The following is a 17,220-nucleotide window of genomic DNA, read 5'->3' on the forward strand; positions in this document are numbered from 1 at the left end:
ACAGCTATTACTTCTGATCACGTCATAATGCTAACACTCCTTAATGTTCTCGCTTTAAGGTGACTGCAGAATCCGACCAGAAAACATTTGTCTACCAAGGGCATATTCACAATAAAGACTTTGGCAAGTTCCATCTGACACGGCAAGGTACGTGAATATAACTGCGGGGGCCTCAAACAATGTATTCCATAAGGCTAATATTGTCATTTTTTTAACTGGAGAATTAATAAACTTTCTGTTTTATTTAAGTTTTCAAACTTGAAATGCAGAGAATTTTTAGCTCGCTGTAGCTTTATGAATGTTTATGATGTTAGGGCCTCTAACCATGGCGAGAGACCCATCCAACCCCTATACGAACAGCAGCTCTGTGGCAGCAGCCATCTTGGTTCCTTTCTTTGCCCTCATCCTGTCGGGATTCGCCTTCTACCTCTACAAGCGCAGGTAGGCAACATGTGCAATGTGAACACCGGGAAGATGACGACTAACTGAGAACACAATGCTGCATCTTTAAATTGGAGTTGCGTTTAAACCAGCAGTGCCGCGATTGTGAGAGGACAATGTAAATAAAAGTTAACACCAACAACCTTCAGTTAGTATCAGTTACATCAAGGTATCCACATTTACTTCTCATTTATGAATACAGCATGGAAATTTGAAATGCACAACAGTGGTTACTTTGACTCCATAATCACTTCTCCTCAGTGCAGCGCTATTCCCTAATTTGTTTTGTCTAATTCAATAAGAAATGTCATACAGTTCCCTGAAATTAGCTCATTCTCTACCATATTACAAACACATCTGCACAGCGGTCTCTTCAGACTGCTAGTTAATTACTGTGTGTATACATCTTTGTTCAAGACACTGACATTGAATACTGTGTAGGTGCTCTCAATATAAGCACTGGAAGAAGCTGGAGTGACTCACACAATGAAATGACAATGCATCCCAAAATGGCTGGATCGCATGGGAATTAACTATTATTATCTATTATAGCTAACTCAATAGGTGGCGGCATATTTGTCTTTTATTTTCATTATAGCAGGAAATGCTAACTGGCCATTACATTCTATCACAGTCACTTGGTTCTTCAAAATTAAAAATAAATAGCAAAGTCTGGTATTAACTGGAACCGTTGAAATTGTTTAATTGAAATTAGCTTAGACTGCCTTCAAAATGTATTAAAAGCCATTGTGTTAAAGAAACAAAATAATAGTATGACCTATCATACTATTTATTAATTGTTACGTATTTATAAGACTTCACACACTTCTCACTTAAGCTAAATGAGAGTAATTTGATACAGCTAGGAAACCACTGATTACAGTGGAGCCTCTTAAATAGACAATTCGATTTTAATATTTGGAATCAACATTTACCATGGAAAATAATGAAAGTATAAATGATCATTTCTTGTCAAACCCTCATCAGGCAACACTTCAACTTCAGCAACTGTCATAAAAGTCTAAAAAAAAAAATTTTAAAAAAAAACATTAACTTTGATGATGTGTGACTGACCCATGGTATCTATGGAAGTGGAGAGAAGGAGGGTTGGTTGAATCACTAGTCAGTTTGCAGTAAACGTATTACTTTTCCATTAGCCATATTGCACTGAACAGCCAGGACAGAGATGCGTGAACTGCTTTCCTTCGTCACAATATTACTTCAATACATACCTCTATACAACATCGCACTTGTATTCCCGTCAGCTATCACGATACTGTTGTTGCTGTTGTCACATCACAACGAAAGAAAAAGCAAATCACACTTTTTAGTTGAGGTTGACTGGGTTTCATGACGGTGATTCTACCTCTTTTTCTGCTCACTGTATTTTTACAAATTGTACTTAAAATCCAAGTTATAGGACTTCAGCTGCACTGTACCCCATTTGACTGCTTAATCCAGTGGTTCTCAAACTTTTTACACCAAGTGTCACCTAAAAAATACTGAGTATCTATCGTAAAGTATATTTAATATTATTATAAGCCGCTGCAACATGCAGTTTTAACATTAACGCTGTACTTGAATATAGGAAAATACTACTTACATAATAATTCTATGAAAATATGTTGCGTATTAAAGTTCAAGAAAAATGTTACCTGAATAAGTGTTAGAAAACAAACAGTTCTAAAAGATTAAATTGTACTTCAAAGTTAACTAAAACTTAGAAATGTATTGTGTGGGTTTACTCAACTAAATTTTATTTACAGTAGAGACCACAAATGCAGCAGCAACACGTTGCGTGTTGTTCTTTGTCAATGAGAGTAAGAAAGTCTCTTCTGACCAGTTTGAGGGCCACAAGAAGCTGAAATTGTAATCCTGCGATAGCAGCGTGCATGACAACAGTCGCGTTGGCTGCAGCAGCTGAAGTTTCAATGTAATCAGACTGCAGTTTTTCTAGCTGTAAGTTCGTCCGGTAGCGACTCAAAACTTAAATCAGTCTTCTGTGTAGCACTAAAGGGAGCCCGTGTAACACCAGTGGTACCCACACCACACTTGGAGAATCACTGGCGTAGCTGCTTTAGCACTCACGGTGTGCCATGTTGCCTAGATGTAGTGTATATGTTAAAGCTGATGGTTGTATGCAGGACATTGTCTGCTGACACAGATGACAATGAAAGACCAAAAGACACCTGGGGGCCTGGCGGCAGGTAAGACTGACGCCTGTCATTGACCTGGTTTCCACTGGCAACCAGACCTCCGCTCGCCACCACACCCTCCACCAACCTCACCATTGCTTGTTCCTAGATTTATTTCATGCTTCGTAGTATGGCTGCACAATGCGGGGGGAGGTAAAAGGCTAATGTGTGTTGCAATACATTGAAAGTAAATCAAAATCAAAACATAAAATCCACTTTTGCTCAAATGGGATAACATTTATTGTCATTATATTTGCTTTGAAGTTACTAAAGCTGTGCAGCCCTACTGTGTCTAAACAGCAATCATTTGAAGCTCGGGAATGCAAATTATATTTTGTCCTTAATTTCATTGTCATCTCTCTGTCAGCATGATGTCACCAGGAACAAACAGTCTTTAGCCTGCTTAAGGTTAATTCTAGCAAGTGATTGCTTTAAAAAAATAAAATAAAATTGTTGTTTTTGTTTAGTTTTCTTTTGCGTTTTTTTTGTTCCATCGTTTTGTTTATTTTGTTATTTATTTTATTTTATTTGTATTTGTCGTCTGTGCGAACGCCATTTGGCTTTGGAAAATCTGCGCTGTTTGAATTATCACTAAGTTAAGTTTAATACATTAACTGCAACTCAGCAAGAAGACAAGCATTTTATTTGACAGTGTTTGCAGAAGTATTTAGGTGTTTAAGGAATTCTGTTGCTTTAGCTTTGAGTATAAATGTATGCCACCAGGTTGCATTTTTTTACCTTTGTGTATCCACTCATTTTGTTTCTAGAACAAAGGTTACAATTTCATTAAAAATGCTTGAGATGTATGTTTCTTCTTTAATTTTGACCGTTTTTGTGATATGGTTGATCAGGTTTTACACGAAATATACCTTTGTCTCCACTTTTGTATTGACAAGCTTAAGAAAATGTGGTACATTGTGGTTGTCAATGATAATGCCTTACAAGTTGTTTTTTAAGACCTTTTCCCTCCTATGCAGTTTTGCCTTGTATTGATTTTTGGGCATTGTCAATTCAAATGCTGCTTTTTGATCTTTGGCTTATCATCGCATCAGCTTGAAGCTTGGCAAGATGTGTTTGTGAGATTACATGCCACACACCTCACATGGCAGTGGTTGCCCTGTGACTCCTCTGCCAAAAGTGTCACATTGTCATTTCATGACCATTTGCATGCTAAAACAATCTCCCATAACGCCATGCCAACAGAAACAATATTTTTGCATTATAGTATAGTGTTTTATCATTGCATTTTACAGCAAAGTATTTTTAATGAAAGTCTAGAGTGAGAGAGTGTCTCCTGCAGTTTGTCCTGCTTTGGCCTGTATGCCTGTGCAGACCCTATAATACTGTCAAAGCAATTACATGTGCTGTTTTTCATCCCAGCGATAAAATTAAAGTATTGCACACAGAGCCACAAACAGAAGCTAATGCAGTGACTTGAACTACTGCCATGCAGGGGAGTCTTTGTTGTGAGGTTTTGTGTGTGTGCACTTTTGTATAGTAATAGGTTTAGCCCATAAGGTAGGCATTGTGGCTCCCGGGGGTTGGATTTTACCAGTGCACGCACACACACACACACGCACGCACGCGCAGACGCACGCACACACTTAATGAGATCAGAGTCAGAGTGTTTCAGCTGCAGAATCCACATACAAATGCAGGCACAACTGTTGGTAGCCTTCTATTAAAGAAAGAAAAAGACAGAATGGTCACTGAAATAATTTGAAACTGGTGTGACTAAAATTTGTCAAAATACATATTGACAAGGCACCAACCTTCTGGGAGAATGTCCTTGGAAAGTAGAGCTTTTTGGCAAGTCACATCAGCTCTAAGCTAAGCATACAAAGAAAGGAAGACGGTGCATCCTGTGAAACATGGAGGAGGCGATGTTGAGGGACGCCTTTTCTTCATCCGGCACAGGGGTTCTTCATTCTGCGCTATGTACAATGATGTCAAGGGATTCTGGAGCTAATCTGCACAGTGTCGCAAAGCTTTCTTTCATCAGCAGGTCTTGGGTCCTCTAACAGGATAACAACCCAAAACACACAGCTAAAACACCCAAACATTGCTTGGAAGAAAATTGGTGGAAAAATTGAAGTAGCCTTCTATGAGTCTTGAGCTAAATCCTATTGAATATCTGCAGTCTGGACTCCTTCAAACTGGAGACAGCTGGAGCAGTATGCTTCAAAGGAGTCTGCCAAAATACATGTCAACAGGTGCACAAGTTTCAGTGACTGAAATCCTTGGATTGCGTCAAAAGGTGTGCAACTGCGCAGCAAAATAATTGGTTAATTGGTCACTTTTATCTAAGCCAGTTTCATAAGAGGTTTTTTGTTTTTGTTTTTGTTTTTTATGTAATCTTGTTGGACCACAATGCTAAGGCAATGTCTGATCTTAAAAAAAAAAATGGATCATTCCCTCGTTATTTCAGTGACCATTGTGTTGTTCTTTTCTTCAACCATGAAAGTGAAAGTGTACAACAAGGTTTCCTACTAGTGTAGTTCCACAGTGCTGGAGTTGCTGTGTAACTGGATTATAAACCATAATTCTACTAAAATGTAATGCAACAGACATACCAGGTGGGGTAGTCACCTTTCATTAAATAGCATTTACATTACAGTTCTCATTCTGGCAGATGGCGAAATGACATATTGGTTTGAAATCAAACGTTTGGTTCAAATTTGCAGGGCGATTGCAACCTACAGTACATGCATGCACTCACAGTAACACGATGGGTACTTGACAGTTCAAAGCATTGAAGCGTGACGTTTCTCTCTGAAATGTGTAGACTTGACAACTACTCCTCATCAAACACATAAGCGTGATCCATACTGTAAATTTAATAACATACAGTATCTGATAAAGTTTCTGCATCACAGGTTTCTGTGGCAGTTTTATATTTAATTATGTTGAATTTGATACGGCGGGACGGTGGACGACTGGGTAGAGCATCTGCCTCACAGTTCTGAGGACCTGGGTTCAATCCCCGGCCTCGCCTGTGTGGAGTTTGCATGTTCTCCCCGTGCCTGCGTGGGTTTTCTCCGGGCACTCCGGTTTCCTCCCGCATCCCAAAAACATGCATGCTAGGTTAATTGAAGACTCTAAATTGCCCGTAGGTGTGACTGTGAGTGTGAATGGTTGTTTGTTTGTATGTGCCCTGCGATTGGCTGGCAACCAGTTCAGGGTGTACCCCGCCTCCTTGCCCGATGATAGCTGGGATAGGCTCCAGCACGCCCGCGACCCTAATGAGGAGAAGTGGCTCAGAAAATGGATGGATGGATGGATGGATGGATGAATTTGATACAGAATTTCTACAACTTATGTGATGTACTTTTTCCTCAAAATTCTTCCTAATGTCAGGACATCTGAGGTCAGAATTCCACTGTACGTATGTACAGTATGTCATTTTGTAAATGATACTTCTATAACGGCATTTTCTCTTCTGATTTTCAGATCCCGTCCTAAGGTCCAGTTCAATGGCTACGTCGGCCATGAAAGCACCAATGGTCAAGCATCATTTGAAAACCCGATGTACGACACCAACATGAAGCCCACTGAGGCTAAAGCCGTTCGATTCGACACCACGCTCAATACAGTATGCACTGTGGTATAGTCCCGCACACCCGCCGCTACTTTGTGCAGTGGTGCAGTCCAGCCGGGCTGTCAGCGATGCGGTTTCACCAACAGGACAAACAAGCAAACTCATGATTGACACTGGTCACGTGGAGCAGTCTGTGCGGTGGCATGCTGTTCAGCATACTCTGCACAGTGATGTGCCTCTGCTCCCACGTTACACGAGCATCCACCGCCTCCTCCTTCGGCAAAATTAGACAGTGATGTCATTAAAAAGTTAGTTAATCGTCAGGGGATACGTGTTCTGTTCAGACATGAAGGAAAAACAGACAACTCAAAACGTCCTACCGTTCTTCACTTCCAACTTAGAACGGTTTAAACTGCACCAATGGCCTTCTGATACCTTTCCTCCAACACTTGATAGATGTTTGCCCCAATCTAATCCCACAGCCCTGTGCCAAATATACGCACGTATATGCACAGTGGTAAAAAAGCTTAATAGCTCCACTGCTGCAGGCCAGACGTCTTTGACTGATGTGTAGGTTGGACCCACAGGGGAACCAATCTTTCACCTCTCTAGGCTTAAAGTCCTAATTAGACGGTTCATATTTCTCAACGCAAATGGTGCAGGACAAACTTCTCCCACTGGGCATCGGGATGAGTTTGACACGACTAAACCTGGATTTAAAGGCAAAGCGCTTTTTATTCAGAACGTACGCAGACTGCTGTGACATTGCCTTCTAAATCCAGTAAATGTGACTGAAGTTCCACCGGTTCACTTATTTACCTGAAGCATTCTTGAAGTACGGAACATAAACATATCATTGGTGCTTGGATTAGTGGCTTTCTGGATAAGAAGATTTCAGTTTATGATAGCAAGACAATCACAGGAGTTGATTTTCGGTGATTGTCGCTACCTTCAACGAGTTACGTCATTGCCTTTTCCACAGGACCTGGCAACAATCAGGCTGTCGCTAAACATTCACAAATTTGCAAATTGTCTCCTACCTGTTGTTATAGCTCACATTGCTGATGTTGTGGAGTAAATTCCCACTCAATCCCCCGTACACAATTACCCTATGAATGACAGGTGATCAGTCCAGGGTGTAGTCCACCTTTTGCCCTCAGATGGGCTGACTTAAGCCCCTGCCGTGACCCTGAAGCCGTTAGTCCTAGATCTGTTTTAAACCCCCTATAAACACTTACAAAGCTCCAACACAGCAAAATCCCCTGTAGTGACAGTCAGACTACCATGAACCAGAAATTCAAATAATTGTGATGCTACACACAATTGTGAGGTTTCCAGAGAGCTGACAAACACAATCAAATTGTCTGAGTGTCATACTTGGACCAGCCAGGATTGCGTGCTTGCTGACTGAATGAACAAGGGGAGACCTGCGAGCAATAAACTGTCAGGATCGTCGACCCAGGAAACGACTTCAAATCTCCGGTGGAAGAGAATATCAGCCAGGTGATATTTTTCACCAGTCAGTCACAAAAACAAAAGCAGATAAACGGACTCAGAAGACTGCGTGAAATTAGACGTTCTCTGTTCGGAACGAGGGACAAGGACAGGTTGCTATGGAAACCGAGGCAAATTGTCTCTGCTGGCATTTTTCTTCAGTGAAGATATTCATGAACAAACTCTTATGTTCAAAACCCAGTGGCCCAATGGGACTTCCCAATTTGCTGCTGCTGGGGACCCCCCAACTATAAACTTTATATAGACTCTTAAATCGCACAAATTTTGCACTAGTGTGTTTTTCTGACTGGGTTATGAAAAAAAATCATAATAATTTTGGGGTCTGAAATGGGTTTGGAAACAAGAGTCCTTCAAATTAAGAGAATCTATCTTTAAAGAAAAGATCACAGATGGCTAAATACAGGGTTACAGAGTGTTTGTATATATACATTTATATTTCACGCCAAACGCCCACAGAAGGTGTGAGCACCTGCTATACCCCTGTTTATTTTGTTGTCGTGACAACGTTCGAGCCCACCCAGAAAGTTGAGATGAGTTTACCTGTGGACCTCCTGTGTTGTAATGGCACCATGATGCGTTAATGACCATGTCTGTTTCTGAAAGCTCATACTGAACTCTGCTACGACTCTAACGCTCACCCAAATAGCACACAGTGTGATGCTTTACACTAAGATGACATGGTATACAAGTCTACTTCATTAAAAGTTGTAGACAGTAGAAGTTTTCAGAAAATAAACAGGTCTTTAAAAAGATGTTTAATGCTCCACCACTCACACTGTCATGCGCCACCCATTTCACATCTTTTAATGCACTTTCTTTTCCCCCCCACACACGACTTTAAAGAGCACACAGTCTGTGAGACTTCATCACTTAAAGGTGCAATTTATCTAAACAAACAAGCTGTTTATTGCTGTATTTCAGACTTTGAATCAATACGAGGCAGCGTATCTTTAAAAAGTTCAATTTTCCACACAGATTGCGAAAAACAAACTCTCTAACCCTCAATGCATCAGTCAGGTCTCATTCCAAAACTCACCTCCGGGTATGGTCCCGTTTAGGGGACTAATTAAAAGTGTGAGATCATGAATACAAGAGGCTAACTCATGTTGGCTCTGTAGAACCCCCTTTGACAAGAAATTGCGTGCCTGATTGATGATCAACAAAATAGCTTGCAGCATTTTAGCATTGTTCTCATTTTACATAAACAAATAGCATCCCAGTAATTTTCAGTCCTGGCTATCAATTCGGGAAACTCTGCCATGGAAATAATGCAAATAAGACGTACAACAATGAGCAACACGAACTTTGCTGATGAAGGCGCATTCGCAAGGTGATTCTCATTGGTCATAACACTCGCTTTTTTTTTAACATTCTTATTTGTCACACATGTAAACACTTTAAAACAAACAACATAACACTTCCTTAACATTTACTACAAAGTGCAGAGTGATAAATAACTATACAGTGGTGCCTTGTGATATGAGCGACCCAACTTGTGAATTTTTCAAGATAGGAGCTGTCGTTCGGCCTCTTTTTTTTTTTTTTTTTTTTATAGGTTATACGATCGCTGATGGCGGCGGTGAACTCAACTCAGCTGAGCTAGGCAACAAGCAGCAGTTCGGCGGATGGTAAACAATGTCTCAAAAAAGAGGCTGCAAGCTTTTTAGCCACTCCCAGTTGAAGTTCACTTTCAAACGTAACGCAAAACACATAGAATTAAAACAACCGCAAAACTTCCACGCAACAACTTAAGGTCTACTCGCTTAATACTAACATATAATGGGAAGTGTCATAGACGAGCTATCATATACCATCGTGTCGCTGTGTTTTAACCCTTCAAGCAAAGGATATTGGAACACAAATTGTGAAGCAACACATGTAGACATATAATATAATACTCACACACATATATTCTTTATTCTTTGCAATTAATGACTAAATTACTGTGGCTTACAGAGGACCGGAACTTTTTGGGGGGTGTCGGCGGGCTGGAACCAATTAATGGCATGTTGATTCATTTCGATGAGGATAATGATTTGAGAGTTTTCTGAATTACGTGCTTGACCACGGAACAAACGAAACCCGTATTGCAAGGCACCACTGTACATATAAAAGACGCATTCAATTACAGGGACTGTTTAAATTGCAAATTGTACGACCTCAGAGGGGTTTAAATTTAGTGGCTGCACTGGGCACCTTATCTGTATTTCGATTGACATCACAACCAAGAAAAGAAAAGCACCCCAATCATAAAGTGTCTTGCTAGCAGTAGTGCAGAAGCCTTATTGAAATTAGCTGACACTCGCTGGTTTAGTTGCTTCAAAATGACATGAAGACAACATGCACAATTGTTGTTAGATTGCTTTTGAGCTCCTTAATAGTTTCAGAAACAGCTCGTGTTGCAGAGAGTAAGTTCCAACATATTCAGTGATGTGCCAAGCAAAGACGCAAGCATGGAGTTGATTTCTTGACATTTTAACTCCAAACTTTGTACTTACACGGTATTTTTTGCACGATCTAACATCATCCACGTGTCTGAAATGACTCGCAAGCTTGTCAAAGTATCTTTTTTTTTTTTCTCCCCAAAGATGCTGCATTGAGTTTAGACGTAACTGTTGTCAAGTGTGTGTATTCCAGTGTCTGCAGGCTAGTTTCACACTCTGCACACAACATTCTCACATTAGGGTTGGCACTTGAGGCGTTTTTCTTTAACCTGCATGACTTTGTCAGCATTTTGGTGTGTTGCTTTTTAAATGAGTCCACCTCAATCCATCGAACAAAATCTTACAAATCATACCTGGCAGAATTCACATTAATTAGAATTAAGTTTGCTAGAAAACAATCTTGAAAGTTAAGAACTCAAAGAGCTCAGTTACTCCCCGAAAAACATTTTGTATCAGAACATTGTTCATTTATCTTGCAAAGTGAGATGACATTAATAAATGCATTTATTTGTGATATTAATTTTACAAAGAACAGAAAACAAATCCAAACATACATGTTCAATTTAATGAGCCAAAAGAGCGGCGCAGAATCAAGACTGCTGTTGTGTGTACAGTAGCTTTTACTGACATCTAAACAATACTTTGTTACAAAAGCTGGTTTTATTTACATTTTTTTTCCATGCTGGCATGCACACAGTGGCTGCATTGAATTGATCTCATTAAATCATTTGAGATTTTTCCATACAGCCAAGAGGGCGTAATGGAGCCAGAAATTAAGAGGCTGCAAGGTTTCCACAGGCGTAATAAAAGGTCTAATTTTATCTGCTAATGGCACACCACTGATCTCTTAGTGCGCCCGAACACCAAAAAAAATTTGACTCCTGTTTATCCTGCCATGTAGAAGATTAGAGCTGCGCTGCAAGAGGTTATATTTGGGAGGTCGTGCACCCGCAGAACTTGAGTTAAATGCACAGTGAGCGTGTGTGCGCATCCGCAAAGGTTACTCGTGCCATAATAGGGTCTCCAGCCTGCAGCCACAATCTGAAGTTGTTACAGAATCTCTGTAAAATAAACTTGGGTTTTATCCAGCAACAACAATTAAGTAATATGTTCTCCTGTCAATAACCAGCAGTGAGGTACATGTGCATTTATTTTAACGTGGATATCTTAATTTGACCGATGGTTTGTTACATTAGAAAAGTACATGTCGTCCAAAAAAACCATTGGGTTTTCCCAGCTGGAAAGTACTGATTCAAAATCCAGTCCGCATTTTATTTATTTTGATGATTTAACCCTTTCAATTTTCTCAGCCTTTATGCAATTACCTATTGAATTAGATGTTCCTTGTACCTTTTTCTTTTCAGCAGTCCATCTTGGACAAGCTTCTCACGCTGTCGAACTTGTGTGTGCTCTATATCAGCTGACTGCAACCTTGCTTCACTGAATCAATGCAAAAGAGGAGTTGTATTTTTTTGCTGTTGTTTTTGGTACACGTTACGATGAAATGACCCTTTCTTGTTTATTTTTTATTTTTTTCTTATTAGTGTGAATTACTGTATATTTGAGCCACTGAGAACGAGAGTGGGCTAATTCCGTGTTTGTCGCTTTGTAGGAGAGTGATTGTTTTTATGGCCGCAATGAAATCTGAGGGATTTATAGCTTGGTGATTCATGTTGCAATGATTACTTCTTTTGGATGCGTCGTTTATTCCACACACCCATCAAATCTATCAAAGGTTTATGAAAGATGAGAAGTAAGATTCACTTATACTGACATACAGACACACTGGCACCCAAGGTCTTCTATCAATCTCTGAATCGCACTTTCTGGGATGTTTTTTTGCGGGAGGTGAAGCCTTGTCTGGTGTCCGGGTGTGACAGTCGTGGAAGTAGCAGTTGGCACAGTTGTTGCACTGATGAATCAGGAAAATGGCTGAGTGCAACAACATTCGAACTCAACCTTGATTGAGACCAGTAGTCATCTGAAAAAAAATGTTTTTCTTTATTCATTTCTGCACTTAATTAAAATGGCAAATTTGAGTAAACCCACAAATTCTCAGTGGCTCATTTAGGAGTGTATTATTTCAGCACGTTTTTAAAAACATAGGAGGTCCTTCAGGAGGTCAGCCGTGTTTCAAGCGCCATCCTCACATCATCATCGTCATTTTCTGTCGCCTTGCCGTCGTCACGTGCCGCTTAACTTGAAGTAGGTGCAACAGATGAGACATTTTTGTACAGAAATATATTTTTTATGGAGAGATTGTTTTCAAAAAAAGAAAATCTACAAATGATTAAACATGCTGTACCTTTTATGATCAATGATGTAGGTTGGCAAACACCTTGTTTATTGAAATAAATGTTTTTAGTATTATAACCCAATGACAGTGATTCAGAGTGAGGAGCAATTATCAGAATGAATGATGATGTTCTTACACAGGAACATGAAAACCATTTGCTGGAAAACTGCTAAATCAACCATTTTGGGGAGCATTAGCATATTTGGTGCAACAATAGGGTAATACAAGCGTGCAAAAGTCTTGGGCCACCATTAGAATCATTGTTTTAGCAAACAGGTTGTTGTACTGACTATATATACTAAAGAATATCGGCCAGTAGCGCACAGACCTTCCCCAAGGCTGGATGGGGGAACAAAAATGGGAAGAAAATGTTCACGAACTACTTCCTGCTTTATGGTGGCTGATGAACAAATGGGCAGTGCCATTGGAATTTTGGGGGCTGGACTCATCCATGTAATAGTGACTCAAATATTCATTTCATCTTAAAAGCTTAGTTGTCAAAGTACAGTATGTTAAAACAAAGAATTTGTCACCGCTAATTGGTGTCACCATCCAGAGTCTCACCAAAATGTTTTCCATGGCTCAGCATTTTGGGGGGAAATAGACTGTACAATACTTTCATGGTATCATGTCTCATAACACTTATTATTAAAGCTTTATATTTAAGAATCCTTCATAAGGGTACGCTTACGATGGACTGCTGTGGAAAAGGGTTACTAAGACGACAAAAATAGTGGTGACCTAAGACTTGAGCACAGTATTGTATATTTTAGTGTCGTCTTAAAAACGAATGAGTTGACAGTATCGTTTTTTTTTTTTAAAGATGGTTTTCCAAAGTGTTCTTGTGTAAGAGTAGCTCAAGGTGATACATTTGTAATTGCTATTTGGACAACAGTTCTCACAAATTCAAATTTGTCATGTCTGCCCAAACATGAAGGTTCCAGATGATGGTAACAAGTTAACAGATTATGGAGGCTCCAATTTAATTTTGATTATTTTGCAATGTTCCAAATGCTCGTTTGCTATGTTTATGTCCTCTGGTAAAGATTTCAAGAGGGCAATAAATAACGTGAGGAGTCCTAATGTGTGCGAGCGTACAGTTTGTGAATGCAGCCTCATAACCTGTTGTCAAAGAGCCTCATACTTTATCAGCTATTTTGAAGATATTATTTGAGAATAAAGTTTTTATACAAGAACCACTTTTGCATTGTGTGCTGCCTCGATCTGTAAAGTTTCCTGCCAACTATGGCGGCAGAGGGCGTATGTAAAACAACAAATCAGGCGATGCGTTTGTGCGTGATTGATGCACAGCAGCGAGGTCCAAGATTCAAAGCAGCGGAAAGCCTTCCAGTGTGGAGTTTGCATGATTGCGCTTCTCTCATGTGTTCTCTCTTCACACAGTCTGATAATGTTCACACACACCACATTAATTGTGGACTTATGTGTTTGTCTCCATGGAGGTTTGCAAGCACTGTGACAAATGACCCAAACTTGGATTGACTCCAGCTCTGGTCTGCGTTGAATTGAAATTCAAATTCAGCCCTAAACTCTGCTGCTTTCCTGAAAATAAGGAAATATAAATTGTGCATTCTAGTGTCAAAATTTTCTTCCGTTTAAACGGCAAAGCCCAGATTTCTCTCGCTCAGGCCACTTCGTCCAGCACTTCAAGGGGCTGGATCCCAAGGCATTCCCAGGCTAGCCGAGGTCTCTCCAACGTGCCCTGGTTCCTCCCCGGGGCCACCTCCCGATGGGACATACTCGGAGCGCCTCACCACCGAGGCGTGCATGAGGCATTCTAACCAGAAGCCCGAGCCACCTCATCTGGCTCCTCTCGATGCGGAGGAGCAGCGGCGCTACTCTGAGCCCCTCCCGGATGATTGAGATTCTCATCCTATCTCGAAGGGAAAGCCCAGGCACCGTGTGGAGAAAACTCGTTTTGGCTTCTTTTATCTGTAATTTTGTTCTTTTGGTCCCAACTCACACCTCGTGACCACAGGTGAGGGTGGCAACGGAGATCGTCCGTCACTAAGATAGACTGATGCAGTGTCCCAATCGCTACAGACCCTGCACCGAGCCGCCTGTCGATCTCCCGCTTCATTCTTGCCTCACACATGAACAAGACCCCAAGATACTTGAACTCCTCTACTTGGGGCAGGATTTCATCCCCTACCTGGAGAGGACACTCCACCCTTTTCTGACTGACGACCATGGTCTCTGATTTGGAGGGCTCATCCCAGGGCAGTCTTGGTGGAGTCCAATCCTCACTTGAAAATAAACTTTAGGAGTCAAAGAAGTGATATTAACGGGACTATGTTCTTAGACATCATACAAATGTACAAAGAAGGTAGTCCTCTGTATATTACAAACTGTGTACTCACCCTTAACTTGTTTTTTTTTTTCATGACAAACATGCACAAGGAGGATTACAGTGAACCCCCGCTGATTCGTGATTCTCCATTGGTAAACAAACCTACTCGCAATTATTTTTTTTTTCAATACGAGAAGGCCTCCTCAGATCCAACCAGGTCTTCATCATTACATTCATAAACTCGTAAGGAAATGCAACCCAAAGCCGGTTACCAGGGTTACCACCAGGTTGGCCACAAATTATATCAGTGAGAATTGAGAGACAATAAACAAGTAAAGAGATTCCATCCGTCTGAGAATAGCATGAGCAGTCAGCTCCAGCATGCTTAGGAATGTAGGACAGCATGGTAAAACTGTATTTATATTTGCAGTTACAGCCTGCTTTCTGAGTGCAACCACCAACAGGAAAGACTATTAAAAAGAAATAGTACATTAAGATGCACGGAACGAGCAATGAAACTAAATTGACACGAGTCTTTCGACAATGTAAAATAAAGCTGAATTTACACACTTGGTGCTGTGCACAAAATGTTGGCATTCATTAATGAAACAGCCATAAAGCAGCTTCTACAATTACAGCGATAAGTGCTACTATGAGATTTGTTGGCGATCAGTTAACAACTTTGGATCTGACACACATATGAGATTGTATTGGGGATAAAACATGGAAGAGACACATGTCGAATTCTTTAATTTCATGCCAGAGCAACCATGGAGAGTGTTCACTTTTTGGCTTTTGCTCAGCCTCAATAAAATCCTTGACAGCAGACAAGAAAATGTCATATTACCACATCTGAATGATCTTTTAAAAATTTTTTTTTTTTTTTTTTTAAAGTGCCCTACAGATGTCTAATTAAGTCAAAAGACAAAAGGACATATCTTTTTGCCATGTGTTGGGCCTCAGTAAAGACTTTATTTCCTGACTGGCATCAAAAGGTGCAATTTCTTTCTTTACACTTGGGTCCCACCACCAGGGATAACTAAACCTAATTTGTTTCCGCAGTCTAAGAAAATTATTTTGAGGAATTAACTTAAGCACAAAATTAGAAAAGGATGAGTCATGTCAATATGACAACATTTGTCACGGTAAATGCCCGACTGCCATTTTACTCCACTGGTAATTCAAATTAAAAAACAGCGACAGGAACGAGACGGCAAGATACAGTACGTCGTGAAAACTAATGATTTTGCTTCACAGTTAAAAGAATGGAGATGATGTTACAGTAAAAGATCAAATATACTGTATTATATATATATATATATATATATATATATATATTGTATACGTAAAGTGCAACCTCGAAATAACGGCCTAATAGGGAGGAGGGGTTGTCCGTTAAAGCCGTTTGTCCGTTTATTTGAAGCACCTTTTTTCGTGGCCTCAGTACAGTACATTTTTATAGATAAATATAATGAAAGCTTGAAAATGTTTCTAAAGTTTTCAAGCTTATCCAAACTTACAGTACCTTTAAACATCGGTGTGATGGTCTAATATTGCCGTGAAAGTGTCGGTGCACACGCCATTTGTACACAGCTTTCTCCAGGTCCCTATTTTGACACATTTGAATGCGCTTATGCTTATGCATAACACCTATCTTATCTTTGGGTAGGGTGCACGTCAAACTTCACTGCAAAAGCTTGGAATTAGTTTGTTTTTTTACACGCTGTATTCCTCAATTAATCTGTCCACGGAGACTCCTGACTCCAATTTCTTAATAAGTTCCAATTTTTCACCAATCCTAAGGTTAATGCGCTTCCTTTTTTTTTTTTTTTTTTTTTTCCACCTCCATTACGATTGGATGCCATAGTGAAGGGCTTGACAAAAAAAAAATGTATACTGTACCAAAATCACGACGGAAAGTTCGAAAGACGAGACATGGCAAGTGCTAAAGTAAACAACATCTCGGAATCTTAGTCCTAACCGACAAACACCATACGACAGTAGATGTAAATACATTCTTCTATTTAAAATACAATGCTGCCAGGTGGCGGAGTGTGGAGAAGAGGTACAAAATTGACAAGTTAATCACAATAAGATTGCAGGGGAACCGCTAACAAGACATAAAAGTGGAACGTTGTAATATGTGAAGCTCATATTTCTTCATCTCTATCTGATGTGAACATTATCATAGAGCTATCATTAAGTTGATGAGTCTTTAAATAACTGTAAATAAATGTATCAGCAGCAGTGAGTCAGCCTGGAAGTCATTATCAGGTAGGCTGCATCTGTCTCATGATAAAATCAGCACAGATTAAAACCTTTGCTGCTTCAGGTTGTTTATATAACAGGAGAACTTTTTTGGCACAAGGTTCACCATCCCAGAATTTCATCAACTCTATCAATGGAGAGCTTTAGTAACACATCTACATGTTTTTTTCAGGGGGCCTTTGACACAACCAGAAAACATATCTTGGGGAAACACT

General features: G+C 40.0%; 1 protein-coding gene across 2 annotated transcripts in view; it reads left to right on the forward strand.

Moving 5' to 3' along the window:
* Positions 1 to 13,625, forward strand: part of LOC133474361 (CUB and sushi domain-containing protein 1-like) — a 570,296-nt gene extending 556,671 nt beyond the window's left edge. Inside the window, exons 72-75 of one of the 2 annotated variants that reach the window (XM_061765990.1) lie at positions 60 to 147; positions 315 to 441; positions 2,586 to 2,648; positions 6,087 to 13,625. In XM_061765990.1, coding sequence (XP_061621974.1) covers positions 60 to 147; positions 315 to 441; positions 2,586 to 2,648; positions 6,087 to 6,246 — 438 coding nt within the window. In that variant the 3' untranslated portion in view covers positions 6,247 to 13,625. The remainder of the gene's footprint in view (positions 1 to 59; positions 148 to 314; positions 442 to 2,585; positions 2,649 to 6,086) is intronic. The other variant, XM_061765991.1, reaches the window with a different exon arrangement.
* Positions 13,626 to 17,220: the final 3,595 nt, after the last annotated feature.

The sequence above is a fragment of the Phyllopteryx taeniolatus genome, chromosome 2 (assembly GCF_024500385.1).
Source record: "Phyllopteryx taeniolatus isolate TA_2022b chromosome 2, UOR_Ptae_1.2, whole genome shotgun sequence".
Taxonomy (NCBI): Eukaryota; Metazoa; Chordata; class Actinopteri; order Syngnathiformes; family Syngnathidae; genus Phyllopteryx; species Phyllopteryx taeniolatus.